The following is a 24734-nucleotide window of genomic DNA, read 5'->3' on the forward strand; positions in this document are numbered from 1 at the left end:
AAAAAATAATGCTGATACACATACCTCCAATCCTGGCATTAAAAGCTATTCCTACTGTACAGTGGGAATTATTTGCCGTCGCCGCTACTTCCCCTGCACAGCGCGTTCCATGCCTGAAGACAGTAAACAAAACGGCAATTCATTTACACATATTTAAAAGGGAAAATACTGCTACTGCTTATATATTACGAGAAGCAATTGTGACATGCATTGTATTTTTATATAACAGATCATGTATGTAAAGTGCCTGCTTATGGCATTATGTAATCCTTTTGATGTTTAAGGCATTAGAAATAACTGGATCACCTTTAGGTTGGAAGCTTCCACGAGGGGGGACCTCTCCACTTTTTGTGTGCTGTTTTATTACACCACTAAGGAAAATATTAAGTTATTCATCATCCCACTTCCCAACTTCTTTTCATTGAGCTCTCCGAAATGTAATACATACAGTACAGAAAAGGATCATTTACAACTGACAATACATGTGAAGCACAAAAAGTCAGGAATAAACAATTCTTCTAACAATGGGCCTAACTCAGAGATGGATGTAGTAGCATAGCTGCTACATCTTTGTACGCAGAGGTTGCTCTAAAATAGATGCCTCCTGCTAGCTTCCTTGATCTGCTGCTGCATCTGAAGATACAGCATTGGATCACTCTGCGTGAGCATCAGTCATCCCTCAGCTGGGGTCAGTGAAACTGCATCCATAAACGCAACAACTTGCCTCTGCATGGCCAGAAATCTGGGACGATACATTCACATTTTTTGGGAACGCTGGCTGCTGAGTATTGGGTTTGTGAACATCTCTGAATCTGGCCCGATATTTTTATCTCAATATAATCAAATAACAAGACAGTTGGAATTTGGTGCAAAAAAATAAAAATCAGCATTTAAACCTATGCTTACAAAAACCTTCAAATATCAACTCCAATTTCAGATACAGTAGTTCCTCACCCTTAATTTAATTATAGGACGAACACACCTACCTAATTGGTATTTGCAATGATAGAACTTAATCAAAAGCGCTAATGATTATCCCTACTGATCTTATAAAAATGCTTATTATACAGCATATTTCTCTACTAATTCGTTGCACATGGTATGTCATACACAGGGAATCGCATAATCTCTGTACATATGCTGCACGACTTATGTTGTCATTATTCATACTTACAGTACCTACTCTCTGCCTGCTTCTTCTGGGTAGGGGGCAGCCAGGTTGAAGGTTCAGGGAAGGGGGGATGTAGTGCAGCTTGGATCCAGACTGCTTACTTTGCTTGGGAAGTGGGCTGCACCGAGCGGTTGCAATGTGCTCCGGGAAAGACATACCCACATTTCTGGGCACCTGGGAGAGCCACCCGAGATACAGGAGTCTCCAAGACATTCCAGGCACTTTTGCATAGATAGTGTGCTAGCTTTGCAACCCATATTTTCATTTCCGTATGCCACATTTTTCATTAAGGATATTAAAAACACTGATATTTTTGATTCTCACAAGAAAATTGGTCAAACGTAACAGCCAGCAAGTTGCAGCATGGTTGTGTCTATGTTCCCTTCGTGATCAGGACCAGGAAGTGACAGCACGAGAGGGCAGCAGATAACTTCCGCCCTTACAGCACCTAAATGTTTTATCCATTCTCCATTCCTTTGAGGTTATTTCATTTTATCTATGCACCATTGTACCTTTGTTGGCTTCCTTCGTTCGCCACGTTTCACACGCCACGCTTCGGGCTCGGTGTCTCACTCCGCTCGCCACAGGTTACTATTCCAAATAGTTTGTGACATGGACCCAGGGGCTTAGGGGAAAGGTCCTCATTACGAAGGGTAACTAGATGCTAGCGTTGCAGCATGTGCCAAGATTTGATCACTTTTTGCAACTATTTTTTGGAAAGAAAGAAACAAACAAACAAACCTGATCTTGCCTTAAAAAAGTACAGTTGACAATGATGCTATAACTCATGTTAAACAAGTAAGATTTCTAACAGTAAGGTGGCCCCTATAGAAAAGTAGAAACTGTATATGATTCACAAATTTTGTACTGCCAACTCAGCAATGCTATGACCTTTTTGATATTTTTTCAACAGTAGGTCGTACATGAGAAATCTCCAGCTGTAAAATAAGATATCATTGCAAAGGTAATTGACTTCTCAACTCCACTCAGAATTCCAGCAGCGTTTAACACTGCATGAGCCATGACATTTTCAGCAGATTGTTGTTGTTAAATGTCACAGGTCCTTTAAGATGTTTGAAAAATGGCCAACACATTGTTGTCGAACAAGGAGCTCCTGGGAATAGCACTTATCGCTACTATGGCTACTTTTCTTTACAGATAGATAATGATCAGAGAAAAAATCTATTCTTTTATGTCCGCCAGCTATGAGGTCCCAGGAATTTTAACCTCTGAAGTATAAATAGCTGAGTGTTTATATAGAACATAATTGTGACTGTTGTTTGAAACTGTGTTCCCGAACTGGGATCTGGAATTGTTGATGGGTTTCAAGCTGGTTGTAGGAAGCTGAGTGACCTGATGAAGGTCATTTTCAATTAGTAGCATGAGAGAGAGAAGAGAAACTGGAGTGACTGATGTCTGAGCTAGGACTGGAGAACCAGAGAGCCAAAATGGAATTGGGATTGCACCGATCCGGATGGAACTGGATCCACACTGGACCAGACTAGACCGGATTTGCATTAGAAGAGGCTGTAACCGTATTTGCACTGGGCTGGTCTGGAACCAGATTTACACTGGAATGGACTGGAACTGGATTTCCAATGGACTGGGCTGGAACTGGATTGCAGGATACAGCAGATTAAGAAACAGGTCTCTCAGCAACCTGCAGAGTCAACAGAAAGTTATTTTATAGCAGCAGTGAGGATTGGTTGCAGGCATCAGGTGACTGAGAACTTGATTCCTGTTGGTGGTGCAGTGGTCACCTGACTGTGACTAACAAACCGGCGCCCAGCAGCTGGAGCCGGCAGGAGCTGCTGCACATGAGATGCCTGTGATGCCTGCCTCACCAGCACACTGACGTTGGCAGACAGAGAACAGAAGCCGCAGCTGCGACCAGAGGATAGGACCTCCTGAGAAACCCCTGTGCAGCCAAGACAGCACCCAAAGAGGCCGGTAATGGGAACTTTTCATGACAATAATATAGTGTGACACCATGCCACTATTTCCAAATAATACAAGGTATACACAACTACATCAGAATATCCATTCAGGTAATATTGAGTACAATGAAAACCAATAAATTAAGACAGTGAGGATGTATTCAAACTTTTAAAGAGATAAAGTGGAGACGTTGCCTATATCAACCCATCAGCTTCTGGCATTTTATAGCGTGTACTAGATAAATTACAGCTATAAGCTGATTGGTTGCTATTGGCAACTTCTCCACTTTATCTCTTTGGAAGGTTTGATACATCTCACGCTATATAAGAAATGCAAAATTTAGCCAAAATCTAAAACTGTTCCCTTCCTAATCTGCCTTCTCCCTTACATTGACTATGATAGAAAGTTTCCTAGATTGTATGGAGGAGTTCAGAACATTTTGCTGATTTCTATGAGGTGACAAAAGACGTTTAATTAACTCAATTCAAAGCCTCAGACGATGGATGTAACATGTCACCATCACTCTGACACACAAAAGACAATGGTGGTGTGCTGATAATGTGCGTGTGTACATGTGTGAAGCAAGCAAACTTAATGCTCATGAGGAGTGCTTTATCTATTTCTCTGTGGTATAATGTAAATTTACAAAGCGAAGTTATAAATAAAGCAAAAAGCTACTGCAAGGTGGTCGAACCTCAAGAGGAAACATGTTTAAACAACATAAAGAGCCTTTGCCTGAGAAACTCCAAATCGGAGAGTGTGTGCTTCATTTCACTGAAGTTCTTTTATTGTTTATAATGGAGAAAAACAAGTTCCCAGGCTTTTTAAATTACAGTCTAAAGAGACACAGGGCTAAAAGGTTGTGCATTAGTTCTTTGTGTTTCTGTCAAGATGATAAAGTAGGCTGAAAGACTGCGGGAAACCTTGGTTACACAAAATGATGCATTATTAAGAAAAGCTTGATGAGCATACTACTACCTGGGGATAACTTATTTTAGGAAGAACTAAGGAAATTCATACCAACTGTATGGAATCACAACTACCCCATACCAGTGCCATACCAAATTTACCAACTACCCGAGCCTACACAACTGCGGGCTAGTCACAGTCCCATACAGCTATGTTGCACCTTGTGACAGAATGTGTGTAACTGGGTGTCATCCCTAAGATGGACAAAGGCTTGTCATGGGTGTGTATGAAGAACTGTGGGTTACTGTATAAGTGTCTCTTGCTCCAAGAGGAGGTCTGATTCAAGTGTGCGCTGATAGTGATGACTACTACTTCCACAGGCGGGATCAGTATGAGATCCCAGCGGTCAGGATCCCAGCGGTCAGGAGACAGACGCCGGGAGGCCGACAGCGGTGATCCCGGCTGTGAGCGCAGCGTGCACCCTCGTGGGCTCGCTGCACTTGCCACGCTTTGGGCCCGGTGGCGACCTTCGCTCGGCACAGGTTTCTATTCCCCACCGGGTGGTGGCGTAGACCACCAGCCAAGAGGGGTAACCAGCTGGCAGTCAGGACTTCGACCGCCGGCATTTCAGCTGGTGTTGGGATTCCGGCGTCGGTATCCTGACCGCCGGGATCCCGACAGGCGGTCAATTGACTGCTTCCCCCACAGGCAGATGGATAGTGGCAGAGTGGTCATATAGATATGTGAAACTTTGCATATAAGCAAATACAGAGTGAATACTGAAATTCTTTCATAAAATATATACAAACACAAATATAAACAACTATATTGAGACATATTGGCACAGTAGTTAACATTGCTGTCTTACAGCACTGTGGTCATGGCTTCAATTCTGACCAGGGCCCTATCCGCAGTATGTGGCGTTTGGACATTCACCCTGGGCCTGATTCTAAGTAGCATTCACTGGATGGTACAGACTGATGCATCCATCAATGGAATGCACTACCCGTGAAATGGCCATTTCTGACTGTTTGGAAATCTAGTATGTAATCTCCAAAGCACTGGGGCCAGAAATGCCTAAAATGATTACAGCACATATCTTGTATATATTTTGTTTGCTTAGAAGCAAAGAACAAAATACAGTTTCTTTAAATAAATTGAATCATACGCTTTAAGCAATTTGTTTTACTAGGTAAGAATTGATTTAAGCACAATAATGGAACAAATTACATCAGTGCGTGAATTATTGAAACATTGTATCAAGTAAGTAAAAGAATAGTATTGAAAGCTGTATATTTGTAGGCCTTTGCATTTGGGTAATTAACTACATAAGGCGGTAATATACCCTTTGGATATTGTTTCTTCAGAAATTAAAATATCACGTTTCTGAGAGTGTCATAACTTATTTGCAATCCTGATGCACACTACTAGATGGAGGATTCAATTACACAGGTCATGTCAAGCTGTCTCATCTACTGGGTAAACTACCTGGAGATTCAATTAAATACCACACAATGGGGGTCATTCCGAGTTGTTCGGTCGTTGCCGATTTTCGCTATATTGCGATTAGTTGCTTACTGCGCATGCGCAAGGTTCGCAGAGCGCATGCGCTTAGTTATTTTACACAAAAGTTAGGTATTTTACTCACGGCATAACGAGGATTTTTCATCGTTCTGGTGATCGTACTGTGATTGACAGGAAGTGGGTGTTTCTGGGCAGAAACTTGCCGTTTTCTGGGCGTGTGCGAAAAAACGCTGGCGTTTCTGGGAAAAAAGCGGGCATGTCTAAAGAAACGGGGGAGTGTCTGGGCGAACGCTGGGTGTGTTTGTGACGTCAAACCAGGAACGAAACTGACTGAACTGATCACAATGGCGGAGTAAGTCTGGAGCTACTCAGAAACTGCTAAGAAATTTCTATTCGCAATTCTGCGAATCTTTCGTTCGCAATTCTGCTAAGCTAAGATACCCTCCCAGAGGGCGGAGGCCTAGCGTGTGCAATGCTGCTAAAAGCAGCTAGCGAGCGAACAACTCGGAATGAGGGCCAATATCCTATATAATAGAAGGCTAACGCTGCTCCTCACCTCTATGGCAAAATTCAAGTGCTTTGCGCTCTGGGGTCCACTAGATTGCGTCCGACGGAGCAATTCAAGTGTTGTTCCGTTCGGGTAAGCACAGCAGGCGGGTAACTAGTATCCCGATATGGGCTCCACATATTGGGATTCATTTTCCTGAGTTGGAAGCTCAAGTACAAACACTACTTGCCTTCAGGTATAAAATATTGCACTCCCCAAGGTCATAACTATTTTACCTCTTATACCTGGGGAATAATTTACTAAAACCAGAGAGAAGCACAATTTTTAAAGTTGTGAAACTTTATTATGCAGAAAAGATTTCTCCTTGCTTTATGGCAAGCTCTCCATGGATGGGCTATTTGGTAGGGCACAACACTCCAAACAGCACTGACAAAGGGGGTCATTCCGACCCGTTCACATGCAGCGGTTTATCGCTGCGGTGCAAACGGGTGCGGAATGCGCATGCGCGGTGGTCGCAGTGCGCGTGCGCGACACTGCCCAGCGACAGGGGTCACTGGGTTACGTCGCGCCTTAAGAAGAAAGCGGTCGCAGGACGGACCGCAAAGAAGATTGACAGGAAGAGGACGGTGCAGGGCGGATCCACACCGTTTGGAGCCGTTTTCGGGGAGTGGTGAGTAAAACGCAGGCGTGCCCAGGAGAACGGAGGGCGGAGGAGTGACATCAAAGCCTGACCCGTCATCGCTAGATCCATCGCACAGGGTAAGTATGTCCAGGCCTAGTCTTGTTTTGTGTGAATTTTTTTTGGCTTAGCATGGCTGCACAAGCGATCGCAGCCCCGCTAAGCTAAAACACACTCCCCCATAGGCGTGGGCTAGTTGATCGCAGAAGCAGCAAAAAGTTGCTGGCTGCGATCAACTCGGAATGACCACCAAAATGTTTTTGTTGGAAGGTGTATTGATGGACATGATAACGTAACAAAGATTCAAAAGGTTTTTGAGGTTCCAGAGATTAAGTTCTGAAGACACAGCTCCTGGTGCAGCAGTAAGGAAGATTAACCCCGGGCTACCTACATAATCCAAAAAATTGTCTGGTGAAGATCAAAAGTAACTTCCATTTAATGAGACATACATCAGACGCACTGCTGTGCAGCGTAAGACTAGGCTAAATGCAATGGAGGATAGCATGAAAAATGCATAATAAGTTTTGTATGTGAATGTGGGTTAAAAAAAAATGGGTGTGGTATGGCTGACCGGTGGTCAGGAGACCGCCGGTCAGCATACCGATGCCGGGATCTCGGCAGCATTCCTGCGGTCACCACGGGTTCTATTCCCACTCTATGGGTGTCGTGGACATAGTCCCTGTTGGTCGGCATGCCGACCATCGGGATAGTGAGGGGGCTTGATGTTGGTGGAGGTCATGTGACCGTCGGTCTCCCGACTGCCGGTCACATGAATACCACCCAAAAACAAATGATGTGTATTCTTGAGAAAAATACAGTACTGTATGTAATTAGTTGTCGTTAGTGAAAGAAAAGAAATTCAAATAAGTCAAGACTCAAGTAGTGTGTGCTAATAAAAGTTACAGGGGTATATTTACTAAAGGTCGATTTACATTGATTTATAATCATCCAAAATCAATCTTAATGTTGTGTTTCAAGGGCTAAAACACACTACTATTACTACTACTACTACTACTAGAGTCGGCCCTAGGCATAGGCAGTGTCGGACTGGGGCAGTAAGGGCCCACCAGGGGAACTCAGTGGTAAGGCCCATATTTAGGGGTGTGGCCAGTCTCCAGAGGGAGTGTTGCCAGTCCCCACATTGGTTTTCCTAACCATTAGAGAGTGCATGGGCTGAGCCCTTTGATAAATATATTTAGTAAATACTGTTAGTGCATACATGATAATGTAGCAAATTAAAAACAGCAATGTACTGTAGACAATTAACCATAGTCCTGTGTAGTATTAGGTAATATATGTATAATGTATAATTCAGGAAACATAGTGGTTTCCCCTGTACCCCTGTGGGCCAGTCCAATCCTGGGCATAGGCAAACTAGGCATTCATTCCAAGCCTAGGACTGGCTCAGAGTCAGCTTGACACAGTGGGCAGTGGCGGGACAGGCGGACGCCATTAGCAGCTCTGTATTTGCTTCCCTACCACGATCGGAGATCTCAGCTAAGCTTCGATGGGGTGGCAGTATATACAGCTGAGCCAGCAGGGAACAGGGAGCAGTGGCTGGGGGCATCAGGCAGTAACAAAAAGCTATTGAAAATGTCTCTCCCAAAATTGCCACCACCTCAGAGGAGACAATTGTGGCAGACACTAGAGTACCAGTAATTCCTCTAGTAATATAAACTTCCAAATGAAAAGTGCCAGGACCGCTGACAACGGGCTCCAAATGGGAGTGTAGGGGGTAGCATATTGCAGCTAAAAAGCCTGACAACCAGCAGGAATACATTCAACACTGATAAAGATTAAAAATGTAAAGGTTGGTGTTGCCTTGACCTTACTGTTTGTGACATAATTTGTAAGGGGCAGTACTGAATGGGGCATATTATGGTGCCACTGGCATTACTGTGTGGGGTATAATATGGTGCAGGGAGCATTACTGTGTGGGGCATAATATGGTGCAATGGGCATTACTGTGTGGTGCATAATAAGGTGCAGGGGGCATTACTGTGTGGGTATAATATGGTGGAAGGGACATTACTGTTGGGGCATAAAATGGTGTAGGGGCAATACTGTGTGGGGAATAATATGGTTCCGGGGCATTACTGTGCGAGTAAAATATGATGCAGGGGCATTACTGTGTGGGGCATAATATGGTGCAGAGGGGCATTACTGTGTGGGGCATATATGGTGCAAGGGGCATTACTGTGTGGGGCATAATATGGGGCAAGGGGCATTACTTTGTGACATAACATGAATAAGGAGCCTTAACGTATATAAAGAGGACTTTGTCAATAAGGAGCAATACATTGTGGTGTAATGTCAATAAGAAGCAATACGGTGTGGTGTAATGTGAATAACCGACACTGCTATGTGACATTACAGTGAATAAATGGCATTACTGTGAGGTGTAACATGTATAAGGTAAAGAGATACTACTGTATGACGTAATGTGAATAAGGGACACTTCTATGTGACATAACATGAATAAGCAGGTACTATTGTGTGGCCATGCTTCTTCCCACCAAGACTACACCCTGTTTTTGGGGAACACGCTGTCCCTGTTTAAAATATGCAGGGTGCGGGCGCCAATGCTCTTGCTGGCACAGGGCACCAAAATGTCTAATTATGGCTTTGTGGATAAGGATTGCTGTGGGTGAGAGGTGTTGCTGGCTGCTGATGTAATCTATGCTGCTGGATTATAGGTGTTGAGACAGAGGCAGAACTAGCGCCGGTGCTAGGGTGCACCAGACAAAATCTTGCCTAGGGCATCAAATTGGTTAGGGCCGAGTCTGAGTTATAGACTCTGAAACACAACATTAACTTTGAGCTACAGTATTTATTTTAGACCCAATCAAATTTGATGAATATAAATATATATATATATATATATATATATATATATATATACACTGCTCAAAAAAATGAAGGGAACACTAAAATAACACATCCTAGATCTGAATGAATGAAATATTCTTATTAAATACTTTGTTCTTTACATAGTTGAATGTGCTGACAACAAAATCACACAAAAATTATCAATGGAAGTCAAATTTATTAACCCATGGAGGTCTGGATTTGGAGCCACACTCAAAATTAAAGTGGAAAAACACACTACAGGCTGATCCAACTTTGATGTAATGTCCTTAAAACAAGTCAAAATGAGGCTCAGTAGAGTGTGTGGCCTCCACGTGCCTGTATAACCTCCATACAATGCCTGGGCATGCTCCTGATGAGGTGGCGGATGGTCTCCTGAGGGATCTCCTCCCAGACATGGACTAAAGCATCCGCCAACTCCTGGACAGTCTGTGGTGCAATGTGACATTGGTGGATGGAGCGAGACATGATGTCCCAGATGTGCTCAATTGGATTCAGGTCTGGGGAACGGGCGGGACAGTCCATAGCATCAATGCCTTTGTCTTGCAGGAACTGCTAACACATTCAAGCCACATGAGGTCTAGCATTGTCTTGCATTAGGAGGAACCCAGGGCCAACCGCACCAGCATATGGTCTCACAAGGGGTCTGAGGATCTCATCTCGGTACCTAATGGCAGTCAGGCTACTTCTGGCAAGCACATGGAGGGTTGTGCGGGCCCCCCAAAGAAATGCCACCCCACACCATTACTGACCCACTGCCAAACCGGTCATGCTGGAGGATGTTGCAGACAGCAGAACGTTCTCCTTGGCGTCTCCAGACTCTGCCACGTCTGTCACATGTGCTCAGTGAGAACCTGCTTTCATCTGTGAAGAGCACAGGACGCCAGTGGCGAATTTGCCAATCTTGGTGTTCTCTTGCAAATGCCAAACGTCCTGCACGGTGTTGGGCTGTAAGCACATCCCCCACCTGTGGGCGTCGGGCCCTCATACCACCCTCATGGAGTCTGTTTCTGATCGTTTGAGTAGACACATGCACATTTGTAGCTTGCTGGAGGTCATTTTGCAGGGCTCTGGCAGTGCTCCTCCTGTTCCTCCTTGCACAAAGGCGGAGGTAGCGGTCCTGCTGCTGGGTTGTTGCCCTCCTACGGCCTCCTCCACGTCTCCTGATGTACTGGCCTGTCTCCTGGTAGCGCCTCCATGCTCTGGACACAGCAAACCTTCTTGCCACAGCTCGCATTGATGTGCCATCCTGGATGAGCTGCACTACCTGAGCCACTTGTGTGGGTTGTAGGGAGGTCATACAGGCACGTTGAGGCCACACACTATACTGAGCCTAATTTTGACTTGTTTTAAGGACATTACATCAAAGTTGGGTCAGCCTGTAGTGTGGGTTAATAAATTTGATTTCCATTGATAATTTTTGTGTGATTTTGTTGTCAGCACATTCAACTATGTAAAGAACAAAGTATTTAATAAGAATATTTCATTCATTCAGATCTAGGATGTGTTATTTTAGTGTTCCCTTTATTTTTTTGAGCAGTGTATATTTATATATATGAAAAAGGAAGGGATGAGGGATAAGTAGCGACCACGGTGCCAATAAATAAAGTAAAAATTGGCAAATAAAATGAAAACAACTATTTATTACCATAAAATTGAACATAAAAGAGACAGATAAAAATGGGACAACAACATATACACGGCTGAACTAAAAGTACTAAATGAGTATAAGAACAAATACATTTTTTTCTTATCTTAGAGTGAGGTAGGTATAGGTCACCAACGCGTTTCGTCTGATGAGTCGCTACTTGTCCCTCATCCCCTCCTTTTTCCTACATTTTTATTCAGGGAATTACCACCCCTGTATTTATTGAGGGAAACAGCAGACGCCCCATTAGCAGCACAGGGGAGTGTCACATAGGATTGCCATCCCTGTACAACATATCTGTTTTATCTCACATGTGGCGCAGTATTAATCCTTTCTTATATATATATATATATCACCCTATCACTTCCCTCCCCAAGATCTTCCTTTAATTGGAGGTTCCCCTCCTATTTATCAGACTCTCCAGATTTGAAATTATCTATGGAGCAACATTTTTTAAACTATGTTGATGATAACATCCAACATACAGAGGATGTTCATTTGTTTTGGGCTGCATCTAAGCCAGTGATGAGGGGCCAGATAATTGCATATGTCACAGCTAAACGCAAAACATTAAATAAAAGGCTGCAGGACCTTAGTTTAGCGGTCTCCAATTCCTATGCTGCGATGTTGGCTAATAATACTACAGAAACTAGTCAGTTGTATACTGACACTAAATCGATGTATGACTCCCTATGCACTGAAAAGCCACAGTACTCATTAGATTATAAAAAAAAAACACGCTATTTCCGATGGGGCAATAAAGCCAGCAAATTATTGGCGTATGTGATACGGAGTCAGCGGCAACCGATGCACATACCAAAAATTATAACAGACACGGGCCCCTTGACATCTGCCCCTGCTATTGCTGCTTCATTTTTAGACTACTATACACGCTTATACGTGGCTCCCCCCGACAACCCTTTACTAGGCATGGACTTTGTTAGAAAAGCCGGGGGTCCAATATTGACGGACGATGATGGTAGTGCATTGGTGGAAGCTATTTCAGAACAAGAACTTCGATCGGCCATTTGTCGACTGACCAAAGGTAAAACCCCAGGTCCTGATGGCCTTAGCGCTGACTATTACAAACTGTTGTCTCCACATTTATTACCCTATTTACTAAATTTGTTTAACTCAATCCTCTCAGGAGGGGAGCCCCCACATGATTTCGCTCAAGCTCGGATAATTCTATTACCTAAACCAGATAAAGATCCTACGTTGGTCATGTCCTATCGCCCCATATATCTCCTGAACCAAGACCTTAAGATACTGACGACTATAATAGCACAACAGTTACAGGCTGTGTTGCCGAAAATACTTCACCCCTCCCAAACTGGCTTTGTCAAAGGCCGCTCCTCAGTACACAATATTCGACAGGTAGTAGCTGCACTGACTCGGTTCTTAACTGATTCGAGAAATAACTCTCTATTAGTTGCAATGCCGACAAGGCCTTCGATAGGGTTTCTTGGGCGCATCTGCTTTGTGTATTACATACCCAAAATTTTGGGGTGGGGTGTATTAGTCTATTCCGTAAATTTAATGCTTCCCCCACTGCTTTTTTGACAGTTAATGGCCTGAACACCTCGAGCTTTCCTTTATCACGTGGCACTCGGCAGGGCTGCCCTCTATCCCCTTTATTATTTAATTTGGCAATGGACCCCTTGATTAGACTGTTTCATTTATACATTCCTTGGCGTGGGATAGAAGTGGGCCAAGAAATATTGAAAGTCTCAGCCTATGCAGATGATCTCCTCTTATATTTTTCAAATCCCCAGGAGGCATTCACTGGCTTCCTACAAATATTGGATGATTTTGAACAGATCTCAGGATTTCTAATAAAACAAAAACCCAAGTATTAGCCTTACGAATTGGTGCGAAGGAACACTGGAGAGAGGGCTTTCCATTTCTGGATTAAATATAACGGTAAATCCAGCTGATTTATACATGGCAAACTTTCCTGGGCTGATAGCGCGTACTATATCCAATTTTAATGCTGGCGTCATTTGCCTTTATCATACATAAGCAGATGTTATTTGATAAAGATGATATAATTTCCTAGGCTGTTATACGCCATACAAATGCTTCCCAGACTCAGATTTAAATTTTTTTTTAAACAAGGCTCTTAGTACGTTTATTTGGGCAGGGAAGAAGCCCAGAATATCACTGTTTAAATTGTGTCAATCCCCCCTCTCTGGGGGGTATAAATCTCCCTTGCATACATAGTTACGCCTTGGCAGCAAACTACCGACACTCGGCGGATTGGCTTAATATGCTTAATTATGCATGTACTGCCCTGGAACAAGCCTTCTGTCCAGATATAGCTCTATCCAGTTTGCTGCATATGAGGCCTTCTGCTCGGGTGGTCTTCAGTATGCCGGCTGTTGGGATCCCGACGCACAGTATACCGGCGCCGGGATCCCGACAGCCAGCATACCGACACTTATTCTCCCTCGTGAGGGTCCACGACCCCCCTGGAGGGAGAATAAAATAGTGTGGCGCGTGTAGCATGGCGAGCGCAGCGAGCCCGCAGGGGCTCATTTGCGCTCGCCACACTGTCGGTAAGCCGGCGGTCGGGCTCCCGGCGCCGGTATGCTGGGCGCCGGGAGCCCGACCGCCGGCATATCGTAGTGAACCCCTTCTGCTCATCCCCCCGATATATCTGGTAATCTTTTACTTACTACTACTTGTGCCGCCTGGCGATTAGTTAGAACTGGTTTAGGACTCTCGGCCCACAACACGATTTTTCACTCACTTCATCCCACTGATACTATGGGTACTCCTTTGATGTGGGGTTCTCCATTGTCAATGTCTTGGCACAAGAAAAGTCTTTGTCTAATCTCCCATACATTACAGGAAAATTGTTTGACATTACAATCACTTCCCTTACTGCGTGATAAATACCCAGACTTGTCTATACCACTATTTGTGTATTACCAAATCCGCAGTTTCGCTTGCAGTGTTCTTACTAAATTAACTAACAAAGACGCCTCGACCGGGCTAGATGTTATGGTCAGACGTGCCACTGATAAAGTGTGCATGACTTCCCTATTGTATTTGCATATTAAACAATGTATAAATTTGGAGGGTCTGCAGACGGGAATGGCGAAATGGGTCATTGACTTACCCAGTGTTCCCATTGCGACAATTCTTGATGCTTTCACGCAGCTTAATAAAACCTTAGTATCTGCATCTTACATGGAAATGCAATACAAATGATTACATTGGGCGTACTATACCCCGAAACAACGTTTATTAATGGGCGCCTCTGCTGACTCCAATTGCTTCAAATGTGCGGCACCGGATGCAGATTTATACCACTGCATGTGGAGTTGCCCTGAAGTGCATACATTTTGGGTATTGATAGGTCAGTACATTAAGGACAATTATAACATCACTATTACGCTAACTCCTGAATGGGCATTATGGGACATATACACGTCCTCTGCCAGGAATAGACCAACATTGGGACAAAAGCTGTTTCTGGCCAAATTGGCAGTGGCAATACGGAAAACAATATTGTCTCAATGGATTTCGTCAGACTCGCTGACGTTATCTTTAATCCTGCCCAGAGTGTCATACCTCTTCTCAATGGATTGGCTCGAGATGTCTCTCAATAAAGAGAAGCGGGTTGAAAAGTTTTTTTTTAATGTCTGGTTGCCCTATGTTCATTCCTTACACCTGCCCATTAAAGATTCGTTGAGAACAGCAATTTCACTGACATCTTGGTATAATCTTGAATTACTTACATCTGGTTGCCCTCCTTTCTAAACGAATATCTCCCAAGCTAATATTATATACTACTCTTCATGTATTATAATGTGTGTGTGATCTCCTGGATTTGTTTGCTCTTCATGAAGTGAATGCATTTCTCTTCATTCTTGTTCATTGCTTCGATTTCGTTAATACTTCCTATGTAACTTACGTGTTTTGTTATGTACATGTACAGTTCTCTAATAAAATATTTTTGAAAAAAGAATGTTTCTCACGCTCTGTCTCAGGACACCTAGCAGTTTATGTTTTCCATGATTCCTCACAGAATCACACGTGAAATAATTGTTGACATGTAGTTAATTAGTTAAAAACTACAAGCTGTTGCTTAACTGTTATTGCACATGACTCATCAGCCACAATAACGTCATGTCTGAGTCACCAGAATTAAAGTTCAGGCTGATTAGACTGCAAGTGCATTTTGTTTACTTATCTTTATAAAAGTGCATGTATGTGTCCAAGCCTGTAACTGTGTTACTGGAGCATTACAGTGCTATAGGCTGTACAGTACTTAGCCAAGGAGAGATTGACTGCTGTTTATCTTTTATCACCTGTATCTTATTATCTTCAGTAAAACCTACTCTGGTATGGAATCCACCTCCTTGCTCACATCCATAATGCAACTACCAACTTGTAGGAATCTGTCAATAATAATTAGCTCCACCTACAGTATGTATTTTTTTAAATGTGTCAGTAATGAACACACCTAGGTACCCTCTGGGTGACCTGGAAAAAGTGAACTGTTTGGGGTCGTGAGGACCAAGTTTAAGAACCTGTGAACTATAATTTAAGACTAAGTTTAGTGGTTTTTTATTGACTTATCTATGAAAGTTTGAGAACTACTGTTCTAGTTAAATTAAGCCAGAAAATAAGATTTTAAACCTACCGGTAAATCTTTTTCTCCTAGTCCGTAGAGGATGCTGGGGACTCCATAAGGACCATGGGGTATAGACGGGCTCCGCAGGAGACATGGGCACTATAAAGAACTTTAGAATGGGTGTGCACTGGCTCCTACCTCTATGCCCCTCCTCCAGACCTCAGTTAGAGAAACTGTGCCCAGAGGAGACGGACAGTACGAGGAAAGGATTTTGGTAATCTAAGGGCAAGATTCATAACAGCCCACACCATCCACACCGTATAACCTGGAATATACGCAACCAGTTAACAGTATGAACAAACAGTATCAGTCAACGACTGATCTTAACTGTAACATAACCCTTATGTAAGCAAGAACTATATACAAGTCATGCAGAAATATGTCCGCACTGGGACGGGCGCCCAGCATCCTCTACGGACTAGGAGAAAAAGATTTACCGGTAGGTTTAAAATCTTATTTTCTCCTACATCCTAGAGGATGCTGGGGACTCCGTAAGGACCATGGGGATTATACCAAAGCTCCAAACCGGGCGGGAGATTGCGGATGACTCTGCAGCACCGATTGAGCAAACACGAGGTCCTCATCAGCCAGGGTATCAAACTTGTAGAATTTATCAAAAGTGTTTGAACCCGACCAAGTAGCTGCTCGGCAAAGCTGTAAAGCCGAGACGCCTCGGGCAGCCGCCCAGGAAGAGCACACCTTCCTAGTGGAATGGGCCTTTACCGAATTTGGTACCGGCAATCCAGCCGTAGAATGAGCCTGCTGAATCGTGTTACAGATCCAGCGAGCAATAGTCTGCTTAGAAGCAGGAGTGCCAACCTTGTTGGCTGCATACAGGACAAACAGAGCTTCTGTTTTCCTAATCTGAGCCGTCTTGGCTACGTAAATTTTTAAGGCCCTGACTACATCAAGGGATTTGGAATCCTCCAAATCTCCTGTAGCCACAGGCACCACAATAGGTTGGTTCATATGAAACAATGACACCACCTTAGGCAAAAATTGAGGACGAGTCCTCAACTCTGCTCTATCCACATGGAAAATGAGATAGGGGCTCTTATGAGACAAGGCCGCCAATTCGGACACCCGCCTTGCAGATGCCAAGGCCAACAACATGACCACCTTCCAAGTGAGAAATTTTAACTCAACAGTTTGAAGAGGCTCAAACCAGTGAGAATTTAGGAACTGTAACACCACGTTAAGGTCCCATGGTGCCACTGGGGGCACAAAAGGAGGCTGGATGTGCAGCACTCCCTTTACAAAAGTCTGGACTTCTGGTAGAGAAGCCAATTCTCGCTGGAAGAATATAGAAAGGGCCGAAATCTGTACCTTAATGAGCCTAACTTTAGGCCCATATTCACTCCAGTCTGTAGAAAGTGGAGAAACCGGCCCAAGTGGAAGTCTTCCGTAGGAGCATTCTTGGCTTCACACCAAGAAACATACTTCCTCCAGATACGGTGATAATGTTTCGCCGTCACCTCCTTCCTAGCCTTTATCAGAGTAGGGATGACTTCTTCCGGAATACCCTTCTCAGCTAGGATTTGGTGTTCAACCGCCATGCCATCAAACATAACCGCGGTAAGTCTTGAAACACGCAGGGCCCCTGCTGTAACAGGTCCTCCCTGAGAGGAAGAGGCCATGGATCTTCTGTGAGCAGCTCCTGAAGATCTGAATACCAGGCCCTTTGAGGCCAATCTGGAACAATGAGTATTGTCTGCACTCTTTTTCGCCTTATGATTCTCAGTATCTTTGAGATGAGAGGAAGAGGAGGGAACACAAAGAGCCGACTGAAACACCCATGGTGTCACGAGAGCGTCCACCGCTACTGCCTGAGGGTCCCTTGACCTGGCACAATACCTCCGAAGCTTCTTGTTGAGGTGTGACGCCATCATGTCTATTTGAGGAAGTCCCCAAAGACTTGTTATCTCTGCAAAAACTTCTTGATGAAGCCCCCACTCTCCTGGATGGAGATCGTGTCTGCTGAGGAAGTCTGCTTCCCAGTTGTCCACTCCCGGAATGAATACCGCTGACAGAGCGCTTACGTGATTTTCTGCCCAGCGCAGAATCCTGGTGGCTTCCGCCATTGCCACTCTGCTCCTTGTCCCGCCTTGGCGGTTTACATGAGACACGGCTGTGACGTTGTCTGATTGAATCAGAACCGGTAGGTCGCGAAGAATATTCTCCACTTGTCGTAGGCCGTTGTATATGGCCCTCAATTGCAGTATGTTGATGTGTAGACAAGCCTCCTGGCTTGACCACAGTCCCTGAAAATTCCTTCCTTGTGTGACTGCTCCATATCCTCGGAGGCTCGCGTCCGTGGTCACCAGAACCCAGTCCTAAATGCCGAACCTGCGACCCTCTAGAAGGTGAGCACTCTGGAGCCACCACAGGAGAGACACCCTGGCCCTGAGGGACAGAGTTATTTTCTGATGTATTTGAAGGTGGGACCCGGACAACTTGTCCAGAAGGTCCCACTGAAACATCCTCGCATGAAACCTGCAGAAGGGGATGGCCTCGTAGGTCGCCACCATTTTCCCCAGTACTCGAGTGCATTGATGGACTGACACTCTTTTCGGTTTTAACAGGTCTCTTACCATGTTCTGGAGTTCCTGGGCTTTTTCCCTCGGGAGAAAAACCCTCTTTTGTTCTGTGTCCAGAATCATTCCTAAGAAAGACAGCCGAGTCGTTGGAACCAACTGCGACTTTGGTAGATTTAGAATCCATCCATGTTGCTGTAGCACTCCCAGGGAGAGTGACACGCTTTTCTGCAACTGTTCCTTTGATCTCGCTTTTATCAGGAGATCGTCCAAGTACGGGATAATTGTGACTCCTTGCCTGTGTAGGAGCACCATCATTTCCGCCATTACCTTGGTGAACACCCTCGGGGCCGTGGAAAGCCCAAACGGCAACGTATGAAACTGGTAATGACAGTCCTGTACAGCGAATCTCAGGTATGCCTGATGAGGAGGATATATGGGGACATGAAGGTATGCATCCTTTATGTCTAATGACACCATAAAATCCCCCCCTTCCAGGCTGGAGATGACCGCCCTGAGCGATTCCATCTTGAACTTGAACCTTCTTAAGAACAGGTTCAGGGATTTTAGATTTAGAATGGGTCTGACCGAGCCATCTGGTTTCGGGACCACAAATAGGGTTGAATAGTACCCTTTCCCCTGTTGTGTTAGGGGAACCTTGATAATCACTTGCTGTTGACACAGCTTTTGAAATGCAGCTAAAATTATCTCCCTCTCTGGGGGAGAAGCTGGTAAAGCCGATTTGAAGAATCGACGAAGAGGCACGTCTTCGGATTCCAGCTTGTAGCCCTGGGATACAATTTCCATCGCCCAAGGATCCACGTCCGACTGAACCCAGATGTGGCTGAAGAGTCGAAGACGTGCCCCCACCGGTGCGGCCTCCGTCAGTGGAGCCCCAGCGTCATGCGGTGGATTTAGTAGAAGCCGGGGAGGACTTCTGTTCCTGGGAACTGGCCGTAGCAGGCATTCTTTTCCCTCTACCCTTACCTCTGGCGAGGAAGGAAGTGCACCGACCTCTTCTGGACTTATGCGACCGAAAGGACTGCATCTGATACTGTGGAGTTTTCTTTTGCTGTGGGGGAACATAAGGCAAAAAGGTAGATTTACCCGCGGTAGCTGTGGAAACTAGGTCCGCGAGACCTTCCCCAAATAAAACCTCACCCTTGTAAGGTAAAACTACCATATGCCTCTTTGAGTTGGCATCACCCGTCCATTGGCGGGTCCACAGTGCTCGCCTAGCCGAGACCGCCAATGCGTTGGCCCTTGAACCTAGTAGTCCGACGTCTCTCTGGGCGTCTCTCATATATAAGACTGCGTCTTTGATGTGACCTAAGGTCAACAAAATGGTATCCCTATCTAGGGTATCAATGTCAGCTGACAAGGTATCTGTCCAAGCTGCTACCGCGCTACAGACCCAAACCAATGCTATAGCCGGTCTGAGTAAAGCACCAGTATGTGTATTAATTGATTTTAAAGTGGTTTCCTGTCCTGATCTTTGAGAGCTGCCGTGTCTGGGGACGGTAGCGCCACCTTTTTGGATAAGCGCCTCAAAGCTTTGTCCACCCTGGGCGAGGATTCCCACCGTACCCTGTCCTGTGCCGGGAAAGGATACGCCATAAGAACTCTTTTGGGAATCTGCAATTTTTTGTCTGGAGTTTCCCAAGCTTTTTTCAAATAACGTGTTCAGCTCATGAGATGGGGGAAATGTTACCTCAGGTTTCTTTTCCTTAAACATGTGTACCCTCGTGTCAGGGACAGAGGGGTCATCTGTGATATGCAAAACATCTTTTATTGTAATAATCATATAATGAATACTTTTGGCCACCCTTGGGTGTAGCCTTGCATCATCATAGTCGACACTGGAGTCAGAATCCGTGTCGGTATCAGTGTCTGCTATTTGGGATAGGGGACGTTTTTGAGACGCTGAAGGGCCCTGTGACACCGTCAAAGCCATTGATTGACTCCCCGTATTATCCCTGGACTCTGCTTTGTCCAATCTCTTATGTAACAAGGTCACATTTGCATTTAAAACATTCCACATGTCCAACCAATCAGGTGTCGGCGTTGCCGACGGAGACACCACAATCATCTGCTCCACCTCCTCTCTAGAAGAGCCTTCCACCTCAGACATGCTGACACAGGCGTACCGACACCCCCCACACACACAGGGATTGTATATATATATATATATATATATATATATATGGAGACAGTTCCCCCAATAAGGCCCTTTGGAGAGACAGAGAGAGAGAGTATGCCAGCACACACCCAGCGCCAATAACACTGGAAACAAAATTCCCAGATAAACAGCGCTTTTATATAATCATATAGATAAATCTATACACTCACTGCGCCTTACAAGTGCCCCCCCCCCCCCTCTTTTTTGCCCTCTGTCACCGTGTTCAGCAGGGGAGAGTCCAGGGAGCCAGCTTCTGCAGTGTGCTGTGGAGAAAATGGCGCTGGTTAGTGCTGTGAGATCAAGCTCCGCCCCCTCAGCGGCAGGCTTCGGTCCCGCTCAAATTTATTTATACTGGCGGGGGATTATAAAATATACTACCTCCGCAGCCTATATATTCATATGAACCAGTCCTAGAGGTTTATTGCTGCCCAGGGCGCCCCCCCTGCGCCCTGCACCCATCAGTGCCTGCAGTGTGTGTAGTGTGTGGGAGCAATGGTGCGCAGCGTTACCGCTGCGCGTTACCTCATAGAAGATGTGAAGTCTTCTGCCGCCTTTGAAGTCTTCTTTCTTCTTATACTCACCCGGCTTCTATCTTCCGGCTCTGCGAGGAGGACGGCGGCTCGGCTCCGGGACGAACGGCGAGGGTGAGACCTGCGTTCCGACTCCCTCTGGAGCTAATGGTGTCCAGTAGCCTAAGAAGCAGAGCCTATCATTTAAGTAGGTCTGCTTCTCTCTCCTCAGTCCCACAATGCAGGGAGCCTGTTGCCAGCAGTGCTCCCTGAAAATAAAAAAAACTAACACAATTCTTTTTCAGAGAAACTCAGGAGAGCTCCCCTGTAATGCACCCAGTCTCCTCTGGGCACAGGATCTAACTGAGGTCTGGAGGAGGGGCATACAGGGAGGAGCCAGTGCACACCCATTCTAAAGTTCTTTATAGTGCCCATGTCTCCTGCGGAGCCCGTCTATACCCCATGGTCCTTACGGAGTCCCCAGCATCCTCTAGGATGTAAGAGAAAAGCAGCTTAGCACATTATGACATAGTTTGCTCATCTTTTAGATCTACACCAGAATGCATACCTCCCAACATAGGTGGTCATTCCGAGTTGATCGCTAGCTGCATTTGTTCGCAGCGCAGGGATCAGGCAAAAAAATGGCAGTTCTGCGTATGTGGCGCAATATGCACGCGCGACGTACAGGCACAAGGACCGATGCAGTTTTGCACAGGGTCTAGCGATGCATTTCAGTCGCACTGGTTGCCGCAGACATGAAGTGGGCGTTTCTGGGTGGCAACTGACCGTTTTCAGGGAGTGTTCGGAAAAACACAGGCGTGCCAGGGAAAATGCAGGCGTGGCTGGGCGAATGCTGGGTGGGTGTGTGACGTCAAATCCAGAACTGAATAGTCTGAAGTGATCGCAAGCGCTGAGTAGGTTTTGAGCTACTCTGAAACTGCACAAAAAATGTTTGCAGGCGCTCTGCGATACAACCATTCGCACTTCTGCTAAGCAAAAATACACTCCCAGTGGGCGGCGGCATAGCGTTTGCACGGCTGCTAAAAACTGCTAGCGACCGATCAACTCGGAATGACCCCCATAACCCTTTCCACGAGAAACAACAGGAGTTATTCAGGTTTGTTAGCAAACCAAAAACGTTAGTAGTTGGGCAAAACCATGTTGGGTGAGGTATTGTTTCTGTGCATGGTAAATGCTGGCTGCTTATTTTTTACATTGCAATTTAGATTTCAGTTTACACACACCCCACCCAAATCTAAATCTCTCTGCACATGTTACATCTGCCCTACCTTCAGTTCGACATGGTTTTGGCCAACTGCTATTTTTTTACGTGGACTTTTCTCTTATTGTGTGATTGGCATCACTTGTGGTGAAACACCTTTCTTATCAATTAACTTGTTCAACACAGGTGATGGCAATCATAAACTATGAGGGAAGTCAAGGAGCAGAAAATGTTATCCCTCCTGGTAAGGGTCATGTTGGATAGTATGCAAAATGTGTCAGATCTGCACTCTGGTTAAAGCTTATTTTTCTGCCTGAATATGGTCAGAAGAGGAAGAAAAGAAGATAGCTTTAGTGCTAAGAAAAATGAAAGGTGAATCACTGAAATATTTAAAGTGTAGCTGATTCTTGACATATAGGGGATAATTCAGACCTGATCACTGGGCAGTGATTTTTGCAGCCCTGCGATCAGATAGTCGCCGCCCACTGGAGGGAGTGTATTTTAGCTGTGCAAGTGTGCGAACGTATGTGTAGCAGAGCTGTACAAACTGATTTTGTGCAGTCTCTGCGCAGCCCAGGACTTACTTAGCCGTTGCGATCATTTCAGCTTGTCCAGAACTGGAATTGACGTCAGACACCCTCCCTTCCAATGCTTGGACACACCTGCGTTTTAACAGACACTCCCTGAAAACGGTCAGTTGCCACCCACAAACGCCCTCTTCCTGTCAGTCACCTTTCGATTGCCCATGCGATCACCTTTTGTCGCACCATCCCATCGCTATGCATCTATCCCCGTTGCTGCAGTCCATCGCGCCTACGCATTGCGGTGCATATGCATGCGCAGTTCAGACCTGATCGCAGGCTTTGAGAAAACGCAGCCTAGCCATCAGCTCTGAATTACCCCTATATATTGAAATAATATGTTTGCTTTATAATTTGTTCTCTAATCCGTCACATCTCACTGCAAGGCCTGCAGAAATACGAAAATAGCACCTTTTTATATTGATTATAAGCAAATCATTAGTTTTAATTTCTACTACAGTGGTTCTCAAACTCGGTCCTCAGGACCCCACACAGTGCATGTTTTGCAGGTAACCCAGCAAGTGCACAGGTGTATTAATTACTCACTGACGCATTTTAAAAGGTCCACAGGTGGAGCTAATTATTTCACTTGTGATTCTGTGAGGAGACCTGCAAAACATGCACTGTGTGGGGTCCTGAGGACCGAGTTTGAGAACCTGTGTTCTACTAAACAGAGAAACAAGCAGAGGACTTCATCAATCCCCAGCTAGGTCTTCTCAGCACAGCTGCAAGCGCTTTCACTGATTTGAAGATCACAGTAGATATTAATTGCCGCACTGGTCGAGACATTTTATCTGGAGACTTAACACAAATTTCTCTAGCAAAGCAGAATCACTTGTATGGCACTAACATACTTTAATGAAGGTGTAATTTCTCTGTAGCATCATAGTTCAGCTGTGTAATCAGCTTGGTCCCTTATCAATGATTACTTACCAGCATCATTCTACTCCTTGTAATAATGTTGCTTAAACAGAAGCTTTGAGACTATGCATTAATTATGCATGAAGTTGTTACTGAAAATTTGTGTTAATTGTGCATGACGACTGGTAATGTGAAGAAAAAATACACTTAAGGTACCCAGCTGCTTAGTTTTAAGAGAACTGTAGACAGTATTGTGTGCAATTACACCTATAACAGTAGTTCTAATTCATTTACTGCTCAAGTTTAGATGTTTAACCAGCTACAATATTCAGTAATTCACTTGTAGTAGCTGCTTTAGAGCTTAAAGGAAACAAAACAAATAATTTAGAAATCCCCTATACCGTATATCACAACTAATAACATTTGCAAAGCAAAATTATTAATGATTCTCTTATAATTATTTTTCCCTTCTTTTAGAGATTAATGAGAAAACAAACATGTTATTATTTTTATTAATATATAGCCCACCCCATCCCCGAAAATGAAGTATCCATTGTTCTGTGAGTTGTGGAGGTGGATACTAAAGTACCGGAGCAATTCGGTATTGCTCCAGTTGCACAACAGCTGCTCAGAAAAGCAGATGTCCCTTACACTCTATCATGACACACTCACTGGTAATTACTAGCAGTGAAAGTGTACACGTGTGAACTGAGTTTTGTTCTTGGAACTGATGTTGTCTTTTAGGTCTATTTCAGATCCAAACACTTTTTATTTAAAAACATTCACCAGAAATGGCGCAGTTTAAAAAAAATACAAATGAAAACGATCACATTATCTGAAAAAGGGTAATAACATGAAGCCAGGGATGTTCTTCTCCTTCCGCCACAAAAGTGAGCCTGTATACACTGCTGCCCGGTCCTCCCCCTATCAGCAGGCTCCTCACTGCAGGAGTTTGGGT

General features: G+C 44.8%; 1 protein-coding gene across 7 annotated transcripts in view; it reads right to left on the bottom strand.

The window, feature by feature from the left end:
- Window positions 1-24734, bottom strand: part of LOC134895591 (proprotein convertase subtilisin/kexin type 5-like) — a 568642-nt gene that overhangs the window by 261827 nt on the left and 282081 nt on the right. For all 7 annotated transcript variants that reach the window (XM_063913851.1, XM_063913850.1, XM_063913849.1 and 4 more), the window contains one exon: window positions 25-113. In XM_063913851.1, the coding sequence (XP_063769921.1) occupies window positions 25-113 (89 nt within the window). The remainder of the gene's footprint in view (window positions 1-24; window positions 114-24734) is intronic.

This window comes from Pseudophryne corroboree, chromosome 1, assembly GCF_028390025.1.
Source record: "Pseudophryne corroboree isolate aPseCor3 chromosome 1, aPseCor3.hap2, whole genome shotgun sequence".
Taxonomy (NCBI): Eukaryota; Metazoa; Chordata; class Amphibia; order Anura; family Myobatrachidae; genus Pseudophryne; species Pseudophryne corroboree.